The sequence below is a fragment of the Channa argus genome, chromosome 8, assembly GCF_033026475.1.
Source record: "Channa argus isolate prfri chromosome 8, Channa argus male v1.0, whole genome shotgun sequence".
Classification (NCBI taxonomy): Eukaryota; Metazoa; Chordata; class Actinopteri; order Anabantiformes; family Channidae; genus Channa; species Channa argus.
In genome coordinates this window covers 17,376,343-17,400,003 of record NC_090204.1, presented here as the reverse complement: position 1 = coordinate 17,400,003, position 23,661 = coordinate 17,376,343, and the positions used below count along the sequence as shown (strand labels likewise).

General features: G+C 38.9%; 1 protein-coding gene across 16 annotated transcripts; it reads left to right on the top strand.

Moving 5' to 3' along the window:
- Positions 1-4,275: 4,275 nt before the first annotated feature.
- Positions 4,276-21,091, top strand: LOC137131144 (uncharacterized). 16 transcript variants are annotated; one of them, XM_067512017.1, is made up of 15 exons: positions 4,276-4,443; positions 13,874-14,779; positions 14,881-14,916; positions 15,346-15,477; positions 15,695-15,727; positions 15,927-16,189; positions 16,290-16,520; positions 16,616-16,729; positions 16,933-17,061; positions 17,174-17,308; positions 17,566-17,685; positions 18,061-18,760; positions 18,837-18,897; positions 19,000-19,099; positions 19,410-21,091. In XM_067512017.1, exons 6-12 carry the CDS (start codon positions 16,186-16,188, stop codon positions 18,093-18,095), a joined length of 768 nt encoding a protein of 255 aa, XP_067368118.1. In that variant the 5' UTR covers positions 4,276-4,443; positions 13,874-14,779; positions 14,881-14,916; positions 15,346-15,477; positions 15,695-15,727; positions 15,927-16,185; the 3' UTR covers positions 18,096-18,760; positions 18,837-18,897; positions 19,000-19,099; positions 19,410-21,091. The 16 variants fall into 16 exon arrangements, with proteins under 16 accessions (XP_067368118.1, XP_067368106.1, XP_067368104.1 ...); XM_067512005.1 differs by having other exon boundaries at positions 4,282-4,432; positions 14,735-14,779; positions 17,560-17,685; XM_067512003.1 differs by having other exon boundaries at positions 4,282-4,443; positions 14,735-14,779; positions 17,560-17,685.
- Positions 21,092-23,661: the final 2,570 nt, after the last annotated feature.

The window sequence follows — 23,661 nt, the reverse complement described above, 5'->3', positions numbered from 1 at the left end:
AGAAGCTCATTAAAAACACACATGAATTCTGACCTGACCGTTCTGACAGCGGTCAGGACAATCACATTGTCAGGGAATGCCTCCACTATGTCAGACCATACCACATGTGAATGACACCAAAATATAATTTTCCTCACACTCTCTTCAGAAATTCCTATCTTAGTCTAAAAAGTATTGGATTTGAGCCATTACAGCCTGTATTGTTAATGTCGCATTAAAGAAGGGACTGTTCCTAGTCAAAGATAACCCCCCCACACAGATGACATCCCTCCCAAAATGGGTAAATGAGGTTTTTACACTCATTTTTTGTATTGATTTAAATACCAGTATAGTGTATTATGCAAATTAGCGACCTTATGAAGTGCTGGTGGGATGATTTTGTCTCTTGGGTTTATTACTCTGACAGACTCAGTCTAGGTGTTTGCTGTCTTTGTGCTAAAGCTTAGCTACCCAGCTGCTGGTTGTGGCTTCCTATTTAATGGACAGATTAATATGAGCATGTGTAACAATTTTCTCATCCATACACAGATTTCCCAAGCTGTTCCTTTAAAGACAAACTGGATTTCAAGGTGTAAAAATGAAGATAATATCATGCAAAAATGTAAGTGATAGTTTTATTTTGATTTGTGTTGATAGAAGTGGCACATTATTCCCCTGTGTGGCAGCTATTCAGTAGGCTACACATATAAAACAACAATCCCAAAAGTGCACATATAGAGGCAAATTCGCACACACGCACACACACACACACACACACACACACACACACACGGTCTTTGTTATGTTGAGAGCGTTTGTCTCTGTACAGTTCCAGCAGAGAGGGGTTAAAATCCGATTGAGTCGATATCACTGGAGAATAACACATTCAACACGCAGTCTGAGTGTGTGTGCAGCTCACTGTTTGTGCGTGTGTGTGTGTGCATGTGTATGTGCAACATGGAGCCTTGGGACTTCCTCCCTCTCCGTCTGCAGCCCTCAGTTGAAATAGAATTGAATAGTCTGAATCCTCAATGGTAAACGTTCACAAAGTCAATACCAACTGTTAAGTCTCCCCTGCATTGGGGTTAAGGGCATTACCATTTCTGAGACTCCAGGAAAACACACACACACACACACACTGACACACACATACAGTAGACAGCGAAGGCAAACTCACCAGATGCCCCACGAGATGATAAAATATTTTTGAGTCTTGTAACAAAATGCTTACTATACATTCTGCTTAAAAATTCTCTTTAAGTGTCACATATTCATCGAAGGCTTGTTTTCATTTTTGTTCACTAATCTCTGAACAATGATCCTGGTAGGCATTTTTAAAGTGACATCAGTGCCTGAGGGACAGTGGTTTCACTGATCTGACTAAGTACCAAATTCAGCTCAAGAATGTTTGAGCACACAGAGGCAAAAAAGGAGCTGTATTAATATTAACCACATGAAATACTCAATCATAAATAAATGTAGTGTGCTACACTTGGCTTGAGTGAAGCTCACTCCATTTATTAAATATAACAATATGTTTTCTTGAATTTGCAGCTTGTGATAATTATGCTGAAAATAACAGTTTGGGGACTTGTGAAACAACAATGTTGTGATAAAGTGGTAAAAGAATTAGCTCGTATATATATAAAATATATAAATATATAAAATTATAAATGCCTATAAATGCCAAGAGAAGACAAATCCAGCAAAATATCTCTCAGTACTCTGTTACTTTTTTTGCCATGTTTGTAGCTCCCAGACTTTTACGGAGGACACAAATTTTGACAAATGCTTCACAATTATTTCAAGTCATTTATTAAAAGGCAAAATGGTTTCTGAAAACATCTGGATATTTGAGGGTTTAGGAAATGTTAGTTTATGACATTTGCAGGATTGACTCAAAATAAACGACATCTTTGTTATTGTCATCTTGTGAGACATTGGGGCTCATTGATACAGTATATTTGTATTAGTTTATGACACTGAGGGATGAGCTATGGTGGGTTTTTAGTTGGATCAGTATAGTTGGTTTTGTCTTTCACTGGATAGCTTTTGGTTCAGTATGAAGCTTCAGTTAGTAAAGAACGTAAACCGAAGACTATGCGGTTTTGCAAGCCTTCAAAAAATATCCAGTTGCTCTTTAGCTCAGGTCAGACTCAGGCCAGTACAGTATGTGGTAGTGTTCACACGGCGCTTCTGTGCAGAACTATGATAAGTTAGTTTGAGCAAATTTGCTACCCAGTGTGGTAGCTGGCTTTATGAGTGGTGCAGCCTCTAATACGTCGTGCTGGTCATTAACTGTGGGCCAGCATGGACCTTTTACCATGGTGCAGTGTCTCATTTGAACAGCGAGCCATAAAACCCCAGGCTCTGTCACTCAGTGTCATTTAAACCAGGACTGATTGGAACCATCTCTGGCCTTTCCTTTCCCACCTTCCTCCCCGCTTGCGTTCTTCCCTGGTCGGTTCATGAATAATGAATGAGAAAATATGCAGGCTAGAGCTCTGATATTAATGGAGCTAAAAAAAACAGAAGGAGAACCATCCTTTGTGCTGCCAGCCATTGTTTCCCTACGCTGAAGCTGCCCCTGCCCAGTCACTACCCTCTTTTTTTTTTTTTTTTAACTTTCCGTTCTCTTGTCTTATTCTTCATTTACTGCCTTCTGCTGCTGGTGGGCCCAGATGAGGTAATGCTCAGTTTCTCTTTTTCGGTTGCCTTGAGATATTCGCTTCTCCTCTGCCTGTCACTGCAGGGGCAACAGGGTGGACAGTGACTTTGAAATGAGAGGGGCAAACTTTCAAATTATGGGGAAAAAAAGCAGACAAAACTGGGAAAGATAATCGAAAAGTTGACTTGGCTGGGTATGCAAGGTCGCTATTGTCTGTTAGATTGTCTCTGTCATTCAAGGACATTCAGCGAGTTTCCTCCTTTGTTTGCCCCCGTTCTGTCTTTCTTCCAGCCCTTCCATGATCTGACAAATCTGGCCAGAGAAGCCCCCAGCCAAACTGTGGCAGTCAAGGGCGAGGGGCACAGGGTGGAGGCCAGCTGATTGAATACTGCCCTTAGCACATATTTCTACTGTGCTACCCCAGTATTTCATACTTTTTAAAGTTGTTTTTTCAGAATAATGGACAATTATGATTTTTTTGATGTTATATTACAATTAAAGCTCATGTCTTCTGCATTCAATCACACAGTTGTGTTGAGAACTAGCAAAAAACACGGTACATGTGGGGGCACGAGGGGGCTGGCAGTCAGCAAAGTCTGGCCCTGATCTGGCAGAGTTGCAGCCCATCCTTGGATGACTTGCCCAGCTAGGCCAGAGGGCACAGATAATGGGCAGATCTTCTAACCCTTCAGTTGTGCCAGAATGTCTCTACATTCAACAATAGGGCATCCACGCCTTATATGGGCAGACACAGACAGAAAATCACTTCTTCCGCCCAGAGAACTGTGAATTGGCTAACGAGGTGCGGTAGGCAGGCCAGACCAGGCCGCCCTCGACCTCTGACCCAGAGCATCATCATCTTCTATGCCCCCCCCCTTTATGTCTCCTCTCTTGTCCCTCACATGTCTAATCACCTTTTTATCTGAGCATTTTTAATTATAAACTGGCTCTTTTAACTGGGCAGCTGGTGAAGTGTTCATTTAATCCACTAATTTCCAAGTAATATCAGCGTTTTCTAAAGAACGTATGGATTTGTGTATTTCCTTTTTAACAACAACCACGTAAAAAATATACCCGCATGTACAAATTAACCCAATATAGCCGTCATGTGGCGCAAACTTGCTTATTTAAACACTTTTTCTTCCTGTTGAAGAGAGATTACAGGTTTCTGAAACAGTGGTCAGTGAGTCTAATTACGCTGCCTGTCACTCTGTTAACATTTCATCAATATATTCATATATTCCCACAGTTATTACTTTTTTCATGCACCCGCTTTTGCACAATTTTAAGTTTGCACAACTTGTTAATGGGACTTGCAAGTTGGCAGCCCTGTTTTGCTGTCCACATACTCCAAAGACTCAAATAAAATATATTTCTAGCACGAAGCAAGGTTTTGATCTAGGAAGTGAAGCAGAGTGTCAGTGAAATACCGTTATAAAGGAGTACAGTTCAAAAAAGTTTAAAATTTAACTTTTTGTGCTTGCTTGGGTGAACGTTTCAGCTAATTACGCACAAATCCCTCACGCTCACAGCTCCAATCCACCGGCACCGCTGTCTCTGCAGAGGACAAAGAAAACAAAGGAGACTGACAAACAAACAGTGAGTGAAAAAATATAAAAGAAAGGAAGCTTTCTTTCCATATAGCAGCTGAGCTGAGGCGACAGTGGTGTTTAATCAGTTGGTTTTTCCAGCGCCGTCAGCGTGAGCAGCCTCGGTTGGTGCAGCCCTCTGATCAGCGCTGGGAGAGGAGCTCCCCGCCGAGCTGCTGCCGCCCCTGAACCACAGGTCAGTCCTTGGTGAGTAGGTTTCATTCTGCTGTCGCCTTCATAGTACCATCTCCTTCTCTCATTAAGATACAGCATGTGTGTGCGTGCGTGTGTGTGTGGGGGCACGCAGATCCATGTATGTATGGGTGTGTGTTTGTTTCTGTGAGTGTGTGTGTGTTTGTGTGGAGTAAATGCACCCCAGGACTAGCCTAAAGGGGATGTGGATTCCCGGCCTCCACTGAGATCCAGCAGCACAACTAGGATTTTTACCAGTGGGGGGGGATTGTGTGGGTGTGTGTGTGTATGTGTGTGTGTGTAGATGTGTGTTAGAGAGAGATGCAAGGCGCATCAAGTGACTCTGTGCCTCAGGGTCAGACACACACACATGCAGAGAAGGAGCTGGTGCTGCGGCAGGGTAAACAAGAGCAGACTGTTAGATCTCATCAGCCTCATCACACGCTTTATTATGCTGATTTGGGAGCATACTGTAAACTAATCAGGAATCCAGGAGTCACAGAGGGGCACTCGGCTTAAAGGTTAGGCGAATAGAGAGAGGAAAACTTGCTCTTCCTCTCAGTTAACTTTTTGTACCTTTTTATTTCCTTTTTTGCCAAACAAGGCCCGTCATTCACAACAACACAGGAAGACCTGGTGGCTGAAAGGGTGTAACCTATGACCCAGGTTTTAAAGGTTCCCCCTTACGTGTGCCTCAGTTCGGTTCAGGGGTGTCGGATGATTGGCTGTCAATAGAGAACTCAGCGTGGGCTGAAAGTCAGGACTCTGTCTGTCCCTATATGCTAATATTGGCCTTTAAACATATTCAGAAAACACTCTTCTAGCCGCATGTTTGTTCACTTGCATAAATGCATATGATTCTTATTCCGCGCCGAACATCTACTTTGCCGTCCACAACAACGCAGCAAATGTGGTAAAGTTCACAACGTCTATTAATTTTGAGGCATCTGAATAACATCTCTCTTTCTTAGACCCGGCGTTGTGCTTCTTAAATAATTAATCAGTCCCGTCATGTTTAGTTGACATGGCCTGTATACGGACTTCCTCTGATAAAACATCACTCTGTTTCACCAGGTTGTGAAAACAAACGTACACATTTCTAATTTGCCTTTCTGTCCATTAGTGATCGCATATCCTTAGCGGCAGCACATTTAACAAGCGCGCAGAACGAACACACAGAAATGTGGCAGACAAGCAAGTTAGACAACAAGCAGCAAACAAGCAGGCAGAGTGGTGAGAGGTGGGAGTTTACCTCTTCTGGTCACGGTGACATAGCAGAGACACGGGTGTTAATGAAGAGTTTTTATTAAGAGTAAATGACATTTTTCTCACTGCTATATTTATATTCAATTCTTTGAAAATAGGATTTTTACATAAAACACAGGAAAAGTGTAGAGAACAAAACAGATTCTTCCCATTTTTTAAAATCCTGCAGAGATGTTCATCCGGTAAAAAAGTAAACCCAGATTAATTTTAAAAGCTGTTTGAGGCCCAGTGGTTCCTAAACTACAGAATTGCATACAAAACTATAACTTTACCAGCTACAAAAGTAAAATGATGGCTGTACAGTGGGTGCATCAGTATGAACAATTTAATAAAGTTAAATATATATTTATAATGAAAATTAAAAATGTATAAACAAAAGTAATAATAATGCAACTGGTTTTAAAAGCCACATATTTACTTAAATCTAATAAGATGTTTTCTGGGCTTATTTTGGCCTTTTACTCTCTGCCGCTTGATTTGCAACCCTCTCTATTCCTCTACATACACACACAAACACACACACACACACACACACACACACACACACACACACACACACACAGAGAAAACCTGATTTCTTGTTCATACAATAAAGTGTTAAGCCTGTCCGCTGGTCTGCATTTGGGTCTTGTGTCTCTGTCTGGTTAAACAATGAGCACTTCTACTTATATATTTACATACTTATATATTTAATTGATAATATTTTTGTACTTGTACTTGTACTTGCAATTTACTCTTGTGATATAGACACGTGCTTTATCACACGTAAGTCAACTGTCCCCTGAACCTTCCTCCAAATGAACATAGTGAGTGGTGTTTTAATCACCCTGTCTGTTTTTTGTGTCAGTATGTGCTTTCAGTTTCTGGGATGGAGAGAGCATCAGTTTGATTCTACACCTGCACGAACATCGATAAAATAAGCTCATCGTCAGTGTGTTCATGTGGGCTGTCATCATTAGATTGTGTTTTTGTTAAACCTTAGCAATTCTCCGCTCCCCTCCTCTGACACAGGCTCCAGCGGGGCTGTCTGTCTTTTAGGACTCGTAAACAAGGTGCAAGTTGAAAGTCAAAAGGTCCTGGTGCTTTGGTGTCTGCTCTGAGCTGTCAGAGAACATGCAACACAGCAGAGTGGTGGAAAAAAAGATGAAGACAAGACAGAAAAACATTCAAGATAGAAGGAGACACATCAGAGGAGTTCAGGACAAAAGGGAATAGTGGAGGGAAGAGACAAGGACAAAACGAAGGACAATAGGACAGACAATGACAGAAGAGAACAGAAAAAAGACAACCTATTAAGAGAGGACATGATAGAACAAAAAGTAAATCCAAAGAAGGAAATTAGGGAGAACGATCTGACAGACAAATTGACGAGTGGCCGTCAAAAATGGACATAAACGACAAAAAGGCCAAAAGACAATAAAACCAAGAGGGACATGACAAAAACAAAGAGGCAAACAAGATGGGGATTTGGTAAGTACACGAGACTGAAGAGGACTAACAACAGAATGAGATGAAGGAAGTCACCAGACAATTGGACGGGATAGTGTAGAAAAGGCACATGTGAAGCAAACAGGACACATGGGGACATGGCAAAGACAAAGAGACAAACTGAGGTGGGACAAGTGTAGTGTGACATTTTTCACAGAGCAGGGTATGATAGAAGAGTTCCAAACCAATGCGACAAGACAGTGCAAAATAAGAGAAATCACAATAGGACAACAGTGATGAAAAGACACAATTGGACAAACAAATGGTAAAGGTAAATCCCTGAAAGGTAAATCCAACAATAACACGACAAGAAAGATCAGAATACAGAAATAGGTGAACAGAGTAGAAGAGGTTAAATTTGATAAAGCAAAGAGTAAAACTTGAACAAACCGGAAGTAAACAGGAGGAAAAAAGGAAACAAGTAAGATTAAGACAAGGTGGAGGACGGAGGAAGATGGGACAGAAATCCAACTAAAACATGACAAAAGACAGTAAAAAATAGAACAAAAGAAATCGCAAATAAAACAAAGAAAAGAAAACTCAACAGAAAAAGGAGGAAAAACACAGCAAGACAGGAAAGAAGACAGACAAAGACAATCTGAGGACAGACGGAGATTGAAGAGGACACGACAGGAATAAGGAGACAAAACATACGTTGATGGAAAAGGACAAAAGAAGACAAACTGGAATGGGGGTAAAATGAAACCAAACCAGAGAGGACATGGCAGGAACAAAGAGGCAGAGAAATCCAAGACAGTGAAGACCACACAACCACATACAGGAAGGTCAGATGAGTACAACACAGTGTACCACAGTGTAAGAAAGTGGCCAGCAGCCTGTGTGATGACCTGCCAACTGACAACACAACCTCTGAGCTTCAGTCTCTGTGATTCCTATAAAAAGTGCTTCTGTTTGTGTGCGTTTGTGTGTTCAAAAAACATTTTGGTTAGCTTACACACACACACACACACACACACACACACACACCGCTCACCTGGAGGTGGTGGGTGGGAGTGGGAGGATGGGGTCTGTGTTTAGCTGTGGGCCCTGCAGACAGGGCGATCAAAGGCTCCTCAGTCTTTGTCTGCTAACGTTGAATAGACAATAGTAAAGAGGGCTCGCTTTGATTTCAGCTCACGTTTATTGATCACAGAAGAGCAGGGATTGAAATATGAGAGACAACCCTGAACTGGATTCTTCTTTAGCTATTGATTATATCCAGAACAGACGGCATTTCACGATGATCCAAGTTTTTATTTTATCCTTTTTTTTTTTTTTTTTTTGAAGCATGAAAAAGTGTGTCTGGCTCCTCGCCTGTCTTTCAGGTTCAGCTTGTACTACACTGACTAGTGTTATTTTACAAGATGATGCCTTGTCTTAAGTTTCATTTTTAACCCGCTTCTTAAAGTTGACATCCAAAACTTTATCTGGGATATGCTGACAGCAACCCCCACTCAATGCGTGCTCTTTCATCCAACCTCTCCTCCCTTCTCGGCAACCTTTCAACCTGACTTTTAGGAGGACATTTTGTTTTCATAACTTCAGAGGAGGCACAGTCAGCGCGCTCTGGAGGCAGGGAGATAGGGTACCGAGGGTGGAGGGGTTGGCTGCAGCACAGAAAGGACCGTGGGAACGTGGGAAAGCCAGCACAGTCAGGTACTGTACAACAGCCCCCTTCTTCCGTCCTAGAGGAGCACGCTCTCATACAGTACAAAGCTCTCCTCGCCTGCATTAAGGGCCTCCGCCTATCTCACAGCGGCTGTGGTTAAATTACTCCTGAGACGCAAACTGCAAGGCCAGCAATCAGTTTATTGTCCCATGCTTTTACAGTTACGAGCCGAGATGCAGAACTCAAGTTGAGCTCAAGTTGTGTGCGAGCATGTGGTGTTTTAAATTTAACTTGGCCGATAATAGAAGTGAGTCAGTCCGAGGACCGTTGAGAGAAACTGCTGTATTACATAATGTTGCATGCAATTAAAATATGCCAAATTGATTCAGACAGCACCTTAAAGTTGTGTGTTTTGGCTGCTAAATGCAAGAAATAAACCCTTATAATGTTTTATAACAGTCTTTTAGTCTTAAACACCAGAGGAACATTTTCTTTACCATGTTTCGAACAGGAGATGAATATTTCCTGGCAGAGATGGGCTTTTTCTCTGACTGGCTCTATGTGTAGCCGGCGTTCATCTTTAAAAGTGGCTCTTTAGGGCCTGTTTAAGTCGAGCTGACAGATGTGGTTATTTGGGGACAGCTCATTGGCAAGTTTATGGCCAGAGTGCTTATTTTACTAGAGCTGAGCACATGTGCTTGTGACAGTGAGGGAAATCCTTTTGGAAGTCTGGCATACGGTTGAAATATAGAAGACTTGAGAGGACATAAAATCGGCCTGATGTTTATTTATAAAAAAAAAGTATATATATAAATATTTATATCAAACAATTTTGTCCACAGACACAAGATGATCGAGTTTGATTGAAACTGTTTCAATAAAGAGTAAAAACCTGATTTTAATTCAGCACGTTGTCAACGGGATCGTAATTTTTGCACTTAAAAGTTTAAAATGATTAAATTTGAGTTATGCAAATCAAATCCCCCAGCATCCTGTTAATGCATTCATTAATTTAAAGTTGCAAATTGATTTTATTGGCTTTAGTGGAAGTCACTGGGGGCTGGGTGTTGCTGCATCAATGCAGTGATACATTTTTGTAGAACTAAAGCTAATTATTTGACATAAAGCTGTATAAAATTATCATTTTAAAGTAATTTATTTATGCTTTGTTGTTTGTGTTATACTGTGTGGTGCTCCAGTACCAAACACTGGTAGCTTTTTGAACCATTATATTCTTTCTTTCTTTCTTTCTTTTTTCAGTATGTACAAATACATGCTGCACACTCACACACACACACACACTCTCACACACACACACACACATAGAAGCAGAGGCCCTCACTTGGACATATTTCTCTATTTACTGGCTGCAGTCTACTCAGCACAGAGGGGAAGACGTGTGGTGACTAAGTCTTACATAGGAAGTGAAAACCAGCAGTGGTGTGTGTGTGTGTGTGTACGTGCGTGCCTGTTTGGGGAGGGGCTGTCTACATCTGATGCACAGCCCGTCTACCTGTAAAGCCTCTCTCTGAGGATCAGGTTTCTTTTGAACACATTTAAGACAGCATTTGTTTCCAATAGTTTACAGTTTGTGAAAACGCCTGTTCCGGAAGGCTGGGCCCAAGCTTCCAAGTTTAGTTTTGTGGGGCTGCGTTTTATAAACCTCCTGTAGAGCCACTGGACGGGCGAGGAAGAAGCAGTGCGTGCCTTTTAAGAGTCCCTGATGGGTTTAGTGAGCCACTTGGCTTTTTATTTTGGCTTAGCTCGCTGCAGGCTGCTTGTACTTTACTGTGCCCCCTCTGTGCTGGCCTGGTGGTTGCAGATTAAGGACATGCAGAGCAAGAGTCACTCATTATACCAGTGTTTGGTGTGTAGACATATTACGTGCAGTGTTTATTGTGTGTGCCTGCCTTCACATATGTTTGTGTCAGGCACAGTGCTGATGAGTGACGCCAGTTGCGGCCTGCTGGGTGTAGCTTCCAGCTGATAAATGACTGCAGGGACTGTCTTTCTTTACATGAACCTCACAACATTCTCCCTGGAGAGCAGCCGCTGACAAATATTCTAACCTGAAAACCAAGCGGGCCTGCAATGCAACTGTTTCATTCTGAATATGAGTTTAACCTGTTTAAAGTTACTCAAGTTCAAACAATAGCAGCTTTCAAATGATGAACAGGACTGTGCTGCTGTTCCCGTTTGTGTTTGGAGACTGTCCCTGGTGATTCCTCTCTCCCAGCAAACTAATATGTTTGAAGCTCGGGCTGCCATTGCCAAGCATGCGCCACGAGCTATTTCAAATGTGCAAAAAATATTGATATTCCAGGCTTCTCAAAGCAAGAAAACAAACCAAAATACTAGGGAAAAAACTCAAGTCAACGTCCTTTGGTTTGGCCCTATTTTATGCCTCAGAACACTTAGAAATGATTGTCTTATCTCTTTCACAATCTTCATATGCAAACACACATACGTCGTTCTTATAATGCTCTGTATCGGTATGTGTTTCAGTCCTATTTAAAGAACGAGTGCAGGCTTTAATCTTTTTTGAACTCTTGTATGACTGTCTACGTGAGGGCCAGCCCTCAGTGCTGCAGGCTTTGGTTTCATATTTGCACTCCTAGTTGAGATTATCACTTATATTACGTTTAAAAAAGCGGTCAAAATTAGATCAGATATGTGTACACAAAAAGGAAAAGGTGCGGGTTTGCTTTACTCTTATGTACTTAGTAATGTGGATACTTTCAGGTACAGGATACAGGATACATTTATCAAAGCTCATCTCTGCTACAAAAAATATTTTTATATTTCTATGGGCCGCAGCAGCAGAAGAAAACTGCAGTGAAGACTTTTCACCACAAGATGGACTATGGGATGCATGAATTAAGGTTGTATGGCAAACTACATGAACATGCTGCATGCTGCCTTACTTTTTTTTTCTTTTTTTATCATTACACGCAAACTGCAGAGCGTTTCTAGCAATATATAAATATCTCTATACTTGGAAGCAAAGGAGCCCATGAGGGTGGGGCCATAGATGCTGGGAAGCGCCAAACAACTCGTGTATTAATTCCAGATATTTACTTTTGTTTGTTTTCACTGTGTTCAGGGCTCCTTGGGAGCAATTTTTGCTGTGATGAAACTGAACAACAGTCCCTGTGGAGTTCATTACAGGGAGACGGCCAGTGCCCCTCCCCACTGCACCCCGGCCAAGAGGGATTTGGGAGACCCAGAGGGATGGGTTAGTTTGGTGGGTGGAGTGGAGGGAACCTACAGAATGGAGTAAGGTATATCAGGAGGGGCTTACTCAGGGGATGTAAGGAGAAGGAGACCGTAAACACTTGGCTAATGGCCTCAAACACACTAACAACAGAGCAGAAATTAACGGAACGGCACAAATGAAGAAATTCATCTCTGGAGCAAATAGATAATTTTGTGTTTCTTTAAGCACAAAGAAAAAAAGTTTGTGAGCAAAGAAACTGAGTTTCTTGTGCATTTAGAGAAGGTAACGTAGTCATTTGACGTGCATTGATTATGTGATAGAAGCTTTATATGCTGCAGTACATGTATAATGTGGGGGGGAAATTTGCTTCATCATAAGGTTTTAAAATGAGGAACAGACAGACAAGTGAGCTTTGTTGTGTCACACGTTGGTTTTCACACTTAAGTCACATGTAAAAGTGGAAGTGAAGTTGTTGAATGTGCTCATTTTTCTCTTAACATTAATAAAACAAGCAAATGCAACTTCTTAGCTGGTGGGTGAATATCTTAAAGACACAGTACATGCACTTACAGATGCACGGACATGGCCTATTATTATTTCATTTATCATAAACTAAGCTTGCTAGGAAACGATCTACAGGTGCAGCAATAAAAGAGATGCATTTTTATTCTGTTACATCTATTCTATACATTAATGGTTTTACATTTGCATCTTTCCTGTGTCCACTTCCTAAGTATCACATTCAGTTCTGACAAATAACATGTGCATATTTAACCAGTTTGTAGTTGCAGTAGTGCAGTAGAAGTCCATTTATAAAGAAACAAGGATGAAACCAAATGAAGTCATGGAACATGTGAACACACGAACATGAACAGCTACTAAGTTTGGATAAAACATAATTTGATATTTATTAGCAATTATAAAACAGCTTCACAAACATAGTTACCTCTGTCTGGCAGATCTGCAGTTTGATACAGAAGCAAAATGAAATAATTTAACTAATTTAGAGTCCTATGTAAAAGGCTATCCTGGAATGCACTGAGTGTAAATTGGACTTCATAAACAAATTATGAAAAAATTATTACTTTTATGTAAATAGTACACAGAGGTATTGCTCACACTATAGTGCACCTTGAACCATATCTACGTCTGACTTTAGTCAAAGCCAGCTCTAAATTTCATGCACCATTCAGTTGTTTTTTTCAATTTGTTTTCGCTCAGTTTGACGATTATGGTGACCTCTACCAAGCCCACTCTCACGAGCAACAGCTAAGATTAGTTTCAGTTATGATCTTATGGTATCTATATAATACTTTCATAGTGCTGGAATTACACGCCAACCCCCATCCCAAAAAATTGTTTCGCTTTTCCAAAATAGTCTTTACTTTCCAACCCTTCTGTTCATATGCAAGTAATTTGCATTTGATTCCATTCAGTGATAACTTTGAGTGCTCCAATGAGATTGACAGTCCAATAGAGCATGGAAAAAGGGGCCCCTTCAGACTGGGAAACTACTACAGCAGCAGCTGCCACTGATCCTGCTGTGGTCTCCCTAAAATCAGATGGCAGTCTGACCCGAGTCCACCAGCAAGTAAAAATTTAACATGGTCACATCTTTAGTGCTGTACTGCTAACACTGCAGGAAGCAACAAAATGTTAGATTATACAGTATGTTTGCAATAAGGGTACAAAAACGGCTAAGGGTCTTCTTCTTCTTTTCCTTTTGGCTGTTCCCTTTTAGGGGTCGCCACAGCAATTCATGTGCCTCCATCTAACCCTGTCCTCTCCCTCCTCTTCTCTCAGACCAACTAACTTCATTTCCTCTCTCACTACATCCATAAATGTCCTCTTTGGTCTTCCTCTAGACCTGCTGCCTGACAGCTCCAACCTCAGAATCCTTTTACGGATATATTCACAGTTTCTCCTCTGACCATGTCCAAACCACCTCAATCTGGCCTCTGACTTTATCTCCAAAACATCTAACATGAGCTGTCAAGGCACTAACCTAATCGACTGGGGGCAACTTGGGGTTCAGTGTCTTGCCCAAGGTCACTTAAAACATGTGGGGCCAGCAGGAACCAGGTATTGATTAGTGGACAACCTGCTTTATCTCCTTAGCCACAGCTGCCAAAGGATGAACATGGATTTGAGAGATAAAAGTTATGAATTTAAGATTTTATTTAATATGTTAAACAACATACAGTAAAAACTAATAAGTACACAGCAAGTTTGCTGTACTTGCCCTGTAAGTTGCGGACTGTAATCTAAAGCATTTGCAAAAAAAAAAAAACTACAAACCAGAGCCATTAAAGTTGTGGAGCAAAGTTTTATGGATTGAGTAAAGCATTTAATTACAGTCATAGTAAAATAATAAAACCAACAAAGATTTCTATTTGGCAAATTACAGTTGAGAAAACGGATGTGCGAATTGAAGTAAGGCAAGAAAATGCTTCATGTTATTAGTTGTAGTATAATAATAACCTATAATTAATAACTGTGGTACCTGCCATTTAAGTAGATGTGAAAACTGTACTCAAATATCTACTGGGAGTGAGGTTTGAGATGGGGTGTTGGGGAAACTGACTACTGGGGAGATAAGTAACATACATATTTAAAATATGACCTCAGTTGTCACATTACCAAAAAGCAGAAGACATTTATGCGCAACCATCTTTTCCTGGTTTGTTCAACCAGCTTCTGTCAGTACTAACTCACTGATATGGCAGGTCTCTGTATTCTCAAGACGTCGCTGCTCTTAGCTTGGATCACCTGTAAGTAGTCATATTCAAGTTATTGTTACATAATTTGACATGATATCTATTATTAATTTACATTATTAGGACAATTATTGTTGTAATGAAATTGTCTTCAGGTCATATTACAACCACTGCTGAGGAATGGACAACAGGTATTTATTAATATATGTACTGTTTGTTTTCTCATGTTACAGTGACATAATTATGTTTTATGTTTTATCTTCCCAATGTATCAGTTAAATCATGATTCATTTTACAGCACATACACTTACACACTCACCCACCACAGAATCTACCACCAGCACAAGTTGGATTTTCCTCATTTATTATATATTGAATTGAATGGGATTTTCACCCAAAAACCACATCTCTCCTCATCAGCCCTCACTACAGATTCCTATAAAAGACACAGTATCCAGACACCATGTCTAGTAATGTATCCAATCTCAGTTTGCCAGATTATTAGAACACGTAACATGATAAAATCCTGAACTGGTATAAAAGCACCATATCATCTCAGACTGTTGGTGGTAAAGTATTTCTACATGAAGATAACCTCCATCATGTTCTCCATCCTGCAGCCACTTCATCTCCTGCACCCACCTCAAAAGACACCTCACCCACAACCAGCATCAAAATACCAAGCACCACTCAAAACCCAACCTCACTTCCAGTCACATACCCCAACACCACAGTAACTACTACCACCAAAGGTTGGAATATTTTATTATTACATAAGACTGAGATAATACTGTGTTATTCATGAGATTCTGTGTGAAATAGACAACAACCAAGCACTGCTTCAGTTCAGATTACTAGTCACTTGTAGATGGCAGGTAGAGACTACAGAGTACTTTCAAGTGCTGTTTTATTTTTCATGTTGTAAAATCATAAATTAATATTTATTTATTATTCTTCCTAATCACCCAGTGACATCTATAACCCCTACACCTTCTACACAGTGTGAGTATCAGTGTAAAATATGTTGCAATATAACACTTCATTGATGAATGTTTTTGTAGTGAGAATTTACAGAATATTTGTATTCTTATGTCGAGCCATGTTTAACTTCTACATAAACAAAGTGTCTAAGATTAAAAAATATCTTTAGTTGGTTCATATTAACTTAGATATTTTACATGTCTGTTAATTTTGTCTGCAGGTTCTTACACTGTCACACCCATTAGGTTTGGCCTCCAGATTAACATAACAGGTTCCACCAATGGTAACTACAGAATAGACATAACTGAAGAATTTCGACCAGATATCAGAAGTTCAGTTGTTCACTTTGCCCATCAAACATCACATGAGCTCAAACACCTGAAGTCCTGTACTGAATATGAGCATAATGTGGCCTTTATGAAAGTGATGGCAGAGAAACACCCTGTCAAAAAACTGAAAAGAAAACTAGGACATATGCAATGAGTGAGTACAATTAGTTCATTTTGATGTAATGCAAGTTAGTGTATCTCAGTTTAAGAAACTAGTATTTATATTTATAAAAAAAAAAATGTGTGTATTTCAGGTACAGGAGACATTCATGTTAACAACTGCAGACCTGGATATGTTTGTTACCAAAGTGACTGGGACATCAGCTTTTCACTATCATCATCAAATCATGTTTCATCTGAGAGATGCACCAGTGATGATAAAACACTCTGTATCAAACTTGGTAACAATGATTATTGCTCAGATTTGAATACAACCTTCACATCAGAAAATTGTTCTTTAAACCTCACCACAAGCATCACTGTTGGTATGTACAAACAAATTTAACAACTAATAGAATTAAAATGTTTGGACCTAATTTAATTATATTTCATTTTATGTGTTATGTTTATTTTTCCACAGACTACATAAATCCAAGTGACATATTTCGACCTGTTCCCACTGAACTTCCTGCACAAATAGAACCAGAGTTTCCTATAAACTGTAGAAATCTCTCGATTGATTACACCTGTTTGGGTAAGTGGATATATTTAGTTAGAAATACTTACATGTTTCCAGATTTAACACTCAATTGAACTGAATTGTCTATTGCTGTTAGAGGAAATTGTCTTTAGTTGTGTTTATTGAAAGTGTTTAATTTTTCCATCTTTGTAATCACCAAGTGAAATCTACAACCCCTTGATGAATAATCACTGTCATCTCTCTTCGTGTCTCCTCAGATGAACTTAATAAACCCAAGAAGCTCACTGATCTGGAGCCGTTCACAGACTACATCTGTACTGGTCAGATCAAGAACAACAATGTCAATACCAACAAAACAACTAATGTCAGATTCAGTTTTGACTGTGGTACGTTGATGTTCAGTTCAGTCAATGAGAGACTTGTTTCCTCAGATACTACAGAGTGAAGAATTGTACCAGATACTCAGTTCACTGTTACACATGTTTGATGTTCCAACAGATCCCACAATAATCATCATAAAGAACAGACAAACCAAGAGTTGGGACACAACCAGTCAGAACTGTCCAGATGTACCTGAACTGAAGAAGCTTCATTATACCTGCAGTTGTAGTAACTCTAATCAGAAAGGCCCAAGTAAGTAAATCCGTTTTGAATGATCATTTATATTATATCATAAATTATATATATATATATGATCAATTATATTTTTACATTTACATAATATCACTTTGGCAAGTTCTTTTGACATTCTGTTATTAGTGCTAAGTGAGTTATTGATAATCAAGTCACACAACATGTTGAGTTGCAGTATGTATAGTATGCAGTATGTCTTGTTTCTTATGAAACAAACACAATAACACAGATTAAAAAAATCATTGTCACAGTTACAGGTAACAAGCATCTATCAGGAAGAACAAGTCATTTTATTGGACTCCAACCATTCACCAGTTACACCTGTAAAGTCCAACCCAACCCAACAAAAGAAGTTACAGTGGAAACTGAGATTGGAAGTAAGTTGCACGTCACAGTGACTTCCAGACATCTATGTAACATAAAGGTACCTTTCCTATTTATAGTACTTACATCAAGCCAAATATCAAGTAAAGATATTTGTGTTGCAGTAACTAGACAATACCAAGACAAAAACAAATCACAAAAAACAAACAAATTTACTTTAGTGTCATATTTGGCTCATATATAAAAATTAAAATAAATAAATAAAAACAACGACAACAACAAAAACTTGAATATCACACGTGCAGGTGGATTATGGACTTCCTGACAGACTTCAGTTCATGAGGCTGGGGAAGCACATATGATGACCTGAATGACCATTAGCACTGGATCCCACCAAGGCTGTATTCTTTCTCCTCTGTTATTCTCAGCTGCACATCTGGTCTCCAGTCTGTCAGACTCTTGAAGTTTGCAGATGACACCACCCTTATCGGCCTCATCTCTGATGGAGGCGATTCGGCCTACAGGAGTGAGATGGACTGTCTGGTGTCGTGGTGCAGCATGAACAACCTGGACCTCAACGCTCTCAAGACAATAAAGATGATAGTTGATTTCAGGAAAGACCCAGCCCCCCTCCCCCCTGTAACCCTCTGCAACACTCCAGTGACATCTGTCAAGTCCTTCCGCTTCCTGGGCACCCTCATCACCCAAGAGCTCAACTGGGAGCAGAATATCAGCTCCCTCACATACATACTTTATATTTGTTGTTTGTCAAACTTTTGCGTTTTAACTTTATATTGTAGATTATGTGTATGGACCAGACACCAAGACAAATTCCTATTACTTTTAATTGTTCTTAACTGTGAGTGGCCTGACTCTGATTACTGATAGCTGTTTCTTAACTTTCTTTCAGTACCTGAAGATGTTACTAGACTCAGAGTGAAGGTCGTCGAGCAAAATGTGATCATAGTAAACTGTGATCACCATCATTCATCAATTCGTTTTAATGGACCTGAGAAGATTTTCATAGCACGTCTCGTTTATAGCAGTGAGTCTTCATTTGAGATTAGGAACCAAACATGTGACTTTGAATTCAAAGATCTGAGCTACTCTACAACCTACAAGCTGGAGGTTTGTGCACTTCTACATTTCTACTAAGATAATTCATATTTCAGTAAGTACCTTTATAGATGCTCTGTCTGTTCAGGTGACGGCTTTCAACGAAAAATTTGAGAGCAGGCCCAAGGCAGTAGATGTGGACACTTTGTGTATGTACTGTTTTAAATACCGCTACAATTTGCTCGGTAAAATTACTGAGCTAATGTATTTATAGATTTTGACATTCTTCTCTTTTAACCACAATTTCACAGACAATGAAAAAGTACATTTTCTGATCTTCATCATCATCATCATATCCCTGGCTGTGGTGTTCTACATTATAAAGATCTACAGGACATGCAAACAGTCCGAGTAAAGATCATTGTGTTTCTAATGCTGAATTAGTTCTTTCACAATGATTCTAAACAAACAAATGTTCCTTCATCTCAGTTTTTTTATAAACGTGTTTAAACCGATCCCTTTGATTGATTTTCTCCACAGTGATGTGTATGAAAACAATATGACAGAATCAAGTGATTAAACTTTAATCTTCCTGACTTAGCTTACAACAGACTTACAACGTCTTCAATATGTACAAACACCAGTCACATTTATTCTATAATTAACGTTTTAGCACCTTGAATATAATCACTAAGAAATTCCTCTTTGTTTCCTTTTGTAGTTTATATGAATGCACGGCCTCCTGAAAGTCATCAGAAAGGAACTAACCTATGAGGAACGTTCTGATAGAGCCACATACCAGTTCTTCATTTACTCTTCATTTGCAGCTCCAGTATTACTGCTTTCGTTTGGTTTTTCTAGCTTTAGGATTTACCTCATTGTTATTTACTAAGAGCTCAATTAACAGTCAGGTCAAGAAATCTTTGAACAGTGGCACAACTTTTTCTGCATCTGTACAACAACACAGTGGATCTAAAATCAAGTAACTGAAATAAATATTTATTTTCAGTTTTAATTCAAGATGTTGAAAAGTATTTGAGTTAGCATTTAGGAATTACAGCCATTTTTATACACAATCCCCCATTTTCAGAGGCTCAAAGGTAACTGGGCAATGGATGAAAAGCAGTTTTATGTGAACTCGTCTCTCCATGACAGATCAAGTGGATAAAAGGTCTGGAGCTGTATTTGATAATTATTCAGTGAAACACTCAATATGAGATCCAAAGAGTTTTCCATGCAAGTAAAGAATAAAGCCATGAGAAATATGGCAGAAACCTCAGGAGTTCAGGAGTGAACATACCAACAGTTTGGTGCATCCTTAAAAAGATGTGCACTGGGAAAGTCAGCAACGGCAACACACCTGAAAGACCACAGAAGACACCTAAAGTGGATGACTGCACAGTTCTGTCTTTGGTGAAGAAAAATCACTCCACAACATCTACCCAAGCCGGTGACACTGTTAAAGGTTACAGTCAAGAGTCATTTTCATTAAACACGGTGCAAAAATTGCAGATTTCAAAGGCGGGAAGTTTTATAGCAGCACTGAAACCACTGGTGTCTTAAAGCTTAATCTGCTAAACCCAATAAATGTAAAAGAGCATAAGGTGCCACATAAAGTGCTCACGTTTGTCTGTTTTTGCAGAGCTTCACATTTTTGTTGTAAAAAGGAGATCACAGTACACAGTAGTTTTAAGAAGATTTTGTTAATACGATTAGGAAAAATTGCAAGAGCAGGTGAGAGCTGAGCAGAGCTGGGCTAATTATACAGAAATATTAAAACACAACTAGACTCGGCCAAGACCAAGTCATTATATAAAGTATATTTTTGGATGTAGTGACCAACTCAGGGGTGTTCCTGAGCCCATACAGTGATCTCCAATATAGAATCATATGTGTTTATTGCAGTGCTGCCTAAAGGCCTGAAGATCACATTTCCAAAATTTTTCTCTGACTTTTCTTACATTACGAACTATGACCTAATAATAATGTATTTTGTGTGTAAAAATGACTCTTCTGCTCAAATATAGCAATTTTTGTCCAACTGGATAAAAAGGCTTTGTTCAGTTAAACACTTGGGCCCGTCCCAAACTGTAACATTATAGAGCTGATTTTGTGGACTCACATATTAAATGACATATACTCATATATTTGTAGACTCTCACATATTTAGTGATTACTGCAATGACAGTTGAAAGGAAAGTTAATAAAATATGTCAGATAGCACATTTGTGATAGTAAGCCACTGCCAACATGCACAGCTGATGTTCTGCTCCCCCAAATGCTTTTAATGAATTAGAGAGAAAGCTAGTTTGTGGCTCCCCCTCAAGTCTGAGTAAATATCTCCTGTAACGGGTTAAAAAGAGGAAGAATATAACTACCAGGCAGACTTAAAGTCTGGTGTGGTTTGACATTCTGCTTTTTATGTGTTTAAAGTTTACATGCACATATAGGCCTAAAGTTCTCGATTATTCAGCAGTAAGTCACGTGTGTCTTTGTGTATTTGTTTCATATTCTTCAGGCCTGTAAAATAAATGCACATTAAACTTATAGTCACTCTTCAGTCGTCAAAATTCAATACAAATAAACCATCCAACTTCTTTTAAACTCAACTTTACTGTCAGTGCAGAAATCCTCACTGAATTACAGTGATGCGTATTTGTGGATTCTACCTAAAGAAACTGACGTCTTCCCAGAAGACCCCTCTGTCCATCTTTCATAAAGTATATCAGGGTACACATAAAACTGCAAGTTTGACAGTATTACAGTTATCTTCAAGCTCTTTTTTTTGTTTGCTCACTGTTGTTGATTGTTAGTTTTTGTCCCTACTGAAGTCACCTAGAAGGTTGATGGAGGAGCCTACAAAGTCATCCCCTTGTTTGTTGTTCAGTATGCAGCAATAATAATTTGTTGCATTTATGTGCATTACATTTTTTGTTTCTTTGTTGATCATTTTGTAACGGCCGGATCAAACCCATTGACTTATGATTGTTCCTGTCTAGTGTGGATCCATGAGAATATGAATCGGCCATTTCTCATGTTTCCATCAATTCTCACAGCAAAATGTCAAACCATGTCTCCTAAAAGTAACATTTCGGGGTCTAAACTCAGTTGTTACTGTAAAAACACTTGTGAAAACAAATGTGAGAACTGAAGTAAGATGAGAGAAAAGCTTCATCATTGGTGAGGCAGAAAACATACGTTTAAATTCTGACGTTGTTTGTCACATTCAAAAAAAGGAGAAGTTCTATATGTATGAATTTGGTTTCTTTGGTCTCCACTGCCATGTACTATTACATCTTACAGTACCTCCTAGATATGGCAGGTCTCTGTAATGTCAAGACATTGCTTCTCTTGGCTTGGATCATCTGTAAGTATCCATGATAAAAATATTTTTTACTAATAATTTGTATGATTGATTACCAATTTACATTTTTAAGTTGATATTAATCTGACTAAATATTACTTCAGGTCAAAGTAATACCACTGCTTGGCAGTACTACTGGATTACAGGTAATTTACTTTATGTAAATATAAGTATTTATACATATATACTTGTATTGTGTGATTAAATGTTGCACTTTACTGTTACATTGTTTTTTAACCTAATTTTAAAATTATATGACATTGTCTTGTTCCCTCTACTGTGTTTTTGTGTCATTAATAGACACATTTTATTGCACTGCACACACTTTGACTTTATATGTCAACTCACACATCAGCTGTCCACAACCTGTTTCTTCAACAGCAGTAAAAATAAGACAAACATCTGAACGCTGCTGTATAGAGATAAATATTGTGTTTATTGATGTTTTTTAACACATGAACGATGTCATGTCTTTGTATGAAGCAGTGAGCTTCAGGGTTAGTTTTCACTGAGATGGTCTGTCTGTCTTAAAACAGGGCGGCACATTTAATTTTAAAGTCAAATTTCAAAAACCTTTGTATAATATTGTTCAAATAAGTGTTTGTTAAGCTTAAGAAATGTCAGATATTTTATTTGTTCTAGTGTTTTAAACTTTAGATAGTCATAAACTAACCTAATTAATGTTGCTTGTACATAATATAATATATATTTTTTTAATTTATTGATAAAGATGGAAAATTCTGTTTCAGAGAAGCGAGAGAGACGACTGAGCAGAGCAATAGAAACTTATTCCAAAGTTTCACTTAGGTTGAATACTGTAATTGTAAGTTTTTTAAGACTAAGATTTGTTTTTAATTCTGCTTTTAGAGTTTAGTTGGTAAAACATATGCACAGTGCTTTGCATGAAAGCTTTGTCCTCATCAGTGTGGGAATAAGAGCAAAGCACTTTGTCCAGTAAAGTGAAAAAAGCACCTTAAAGTTGATTATTTAGCAAATTATTTGTATTTTATAATCAAACATGCATGTTTGTGCTTGTATTCTTATATCCTGAAATTGCAGTGAATCTTCTAACCCCCTTAACTCTTCTTTTCTTTAATAGACACATTTTTTTATAGCTCACACGTTTACTTACATTGATTTATAAATCATTGGTTGGGGAGGGTGGTGGGTGTACAAAGCACTGAACTGTCAAGCTAAAGACTCAAGTTCAGTTGCCCAGTCCTGTGTCTGGTCAGGTTCAGGCAATAAAACCAATGACGTTAGGATTAGACCCCATTTGTATGACTGTTAGATTATCCTGTACTACACCAGCCCTCAGTTGTACTGCAGGTTCACATATTACTGCAGATACTTTGCTGCAAAATCAGATATTTTGGCATCAAAAATATATCATCTGGTAGCATGTAATTAATTTGTTCATTACCAAAATATTTGCAACTCACCATAAACTTTACATATTCTCATTATGTTGACAAGAAACTTAAGGTGGTTGAAATTACATAATCGTGTTGGCAATTTAGTTGTATAGGAATATAATTTTTAGAAGACAGCGTTTTTATATGCAGATCCGTGGAGCAAGAAATGTACAGATTTGTACACTGGAGAAACT

Excerpts from the sequence above, each read along its gene's own strand:
- LOC137131144 (XM_067512014.1), top strand. Across the intron at positions 17,062-17,173 it reads CAGATTCAGTTTTGACTGTG|ATCCCACAATAATCATCATA; the intron begins GTACGTTGATGT and ends ATGTTCCAACAG. Across the intron at positions 17,309-17,559 it reads CTCTAATCAGAAAGGCCCAA|TTACAGGTAACAAGCATCTA; the intron begins GTAAGTAAATCC and ends TCATTGTCACAG.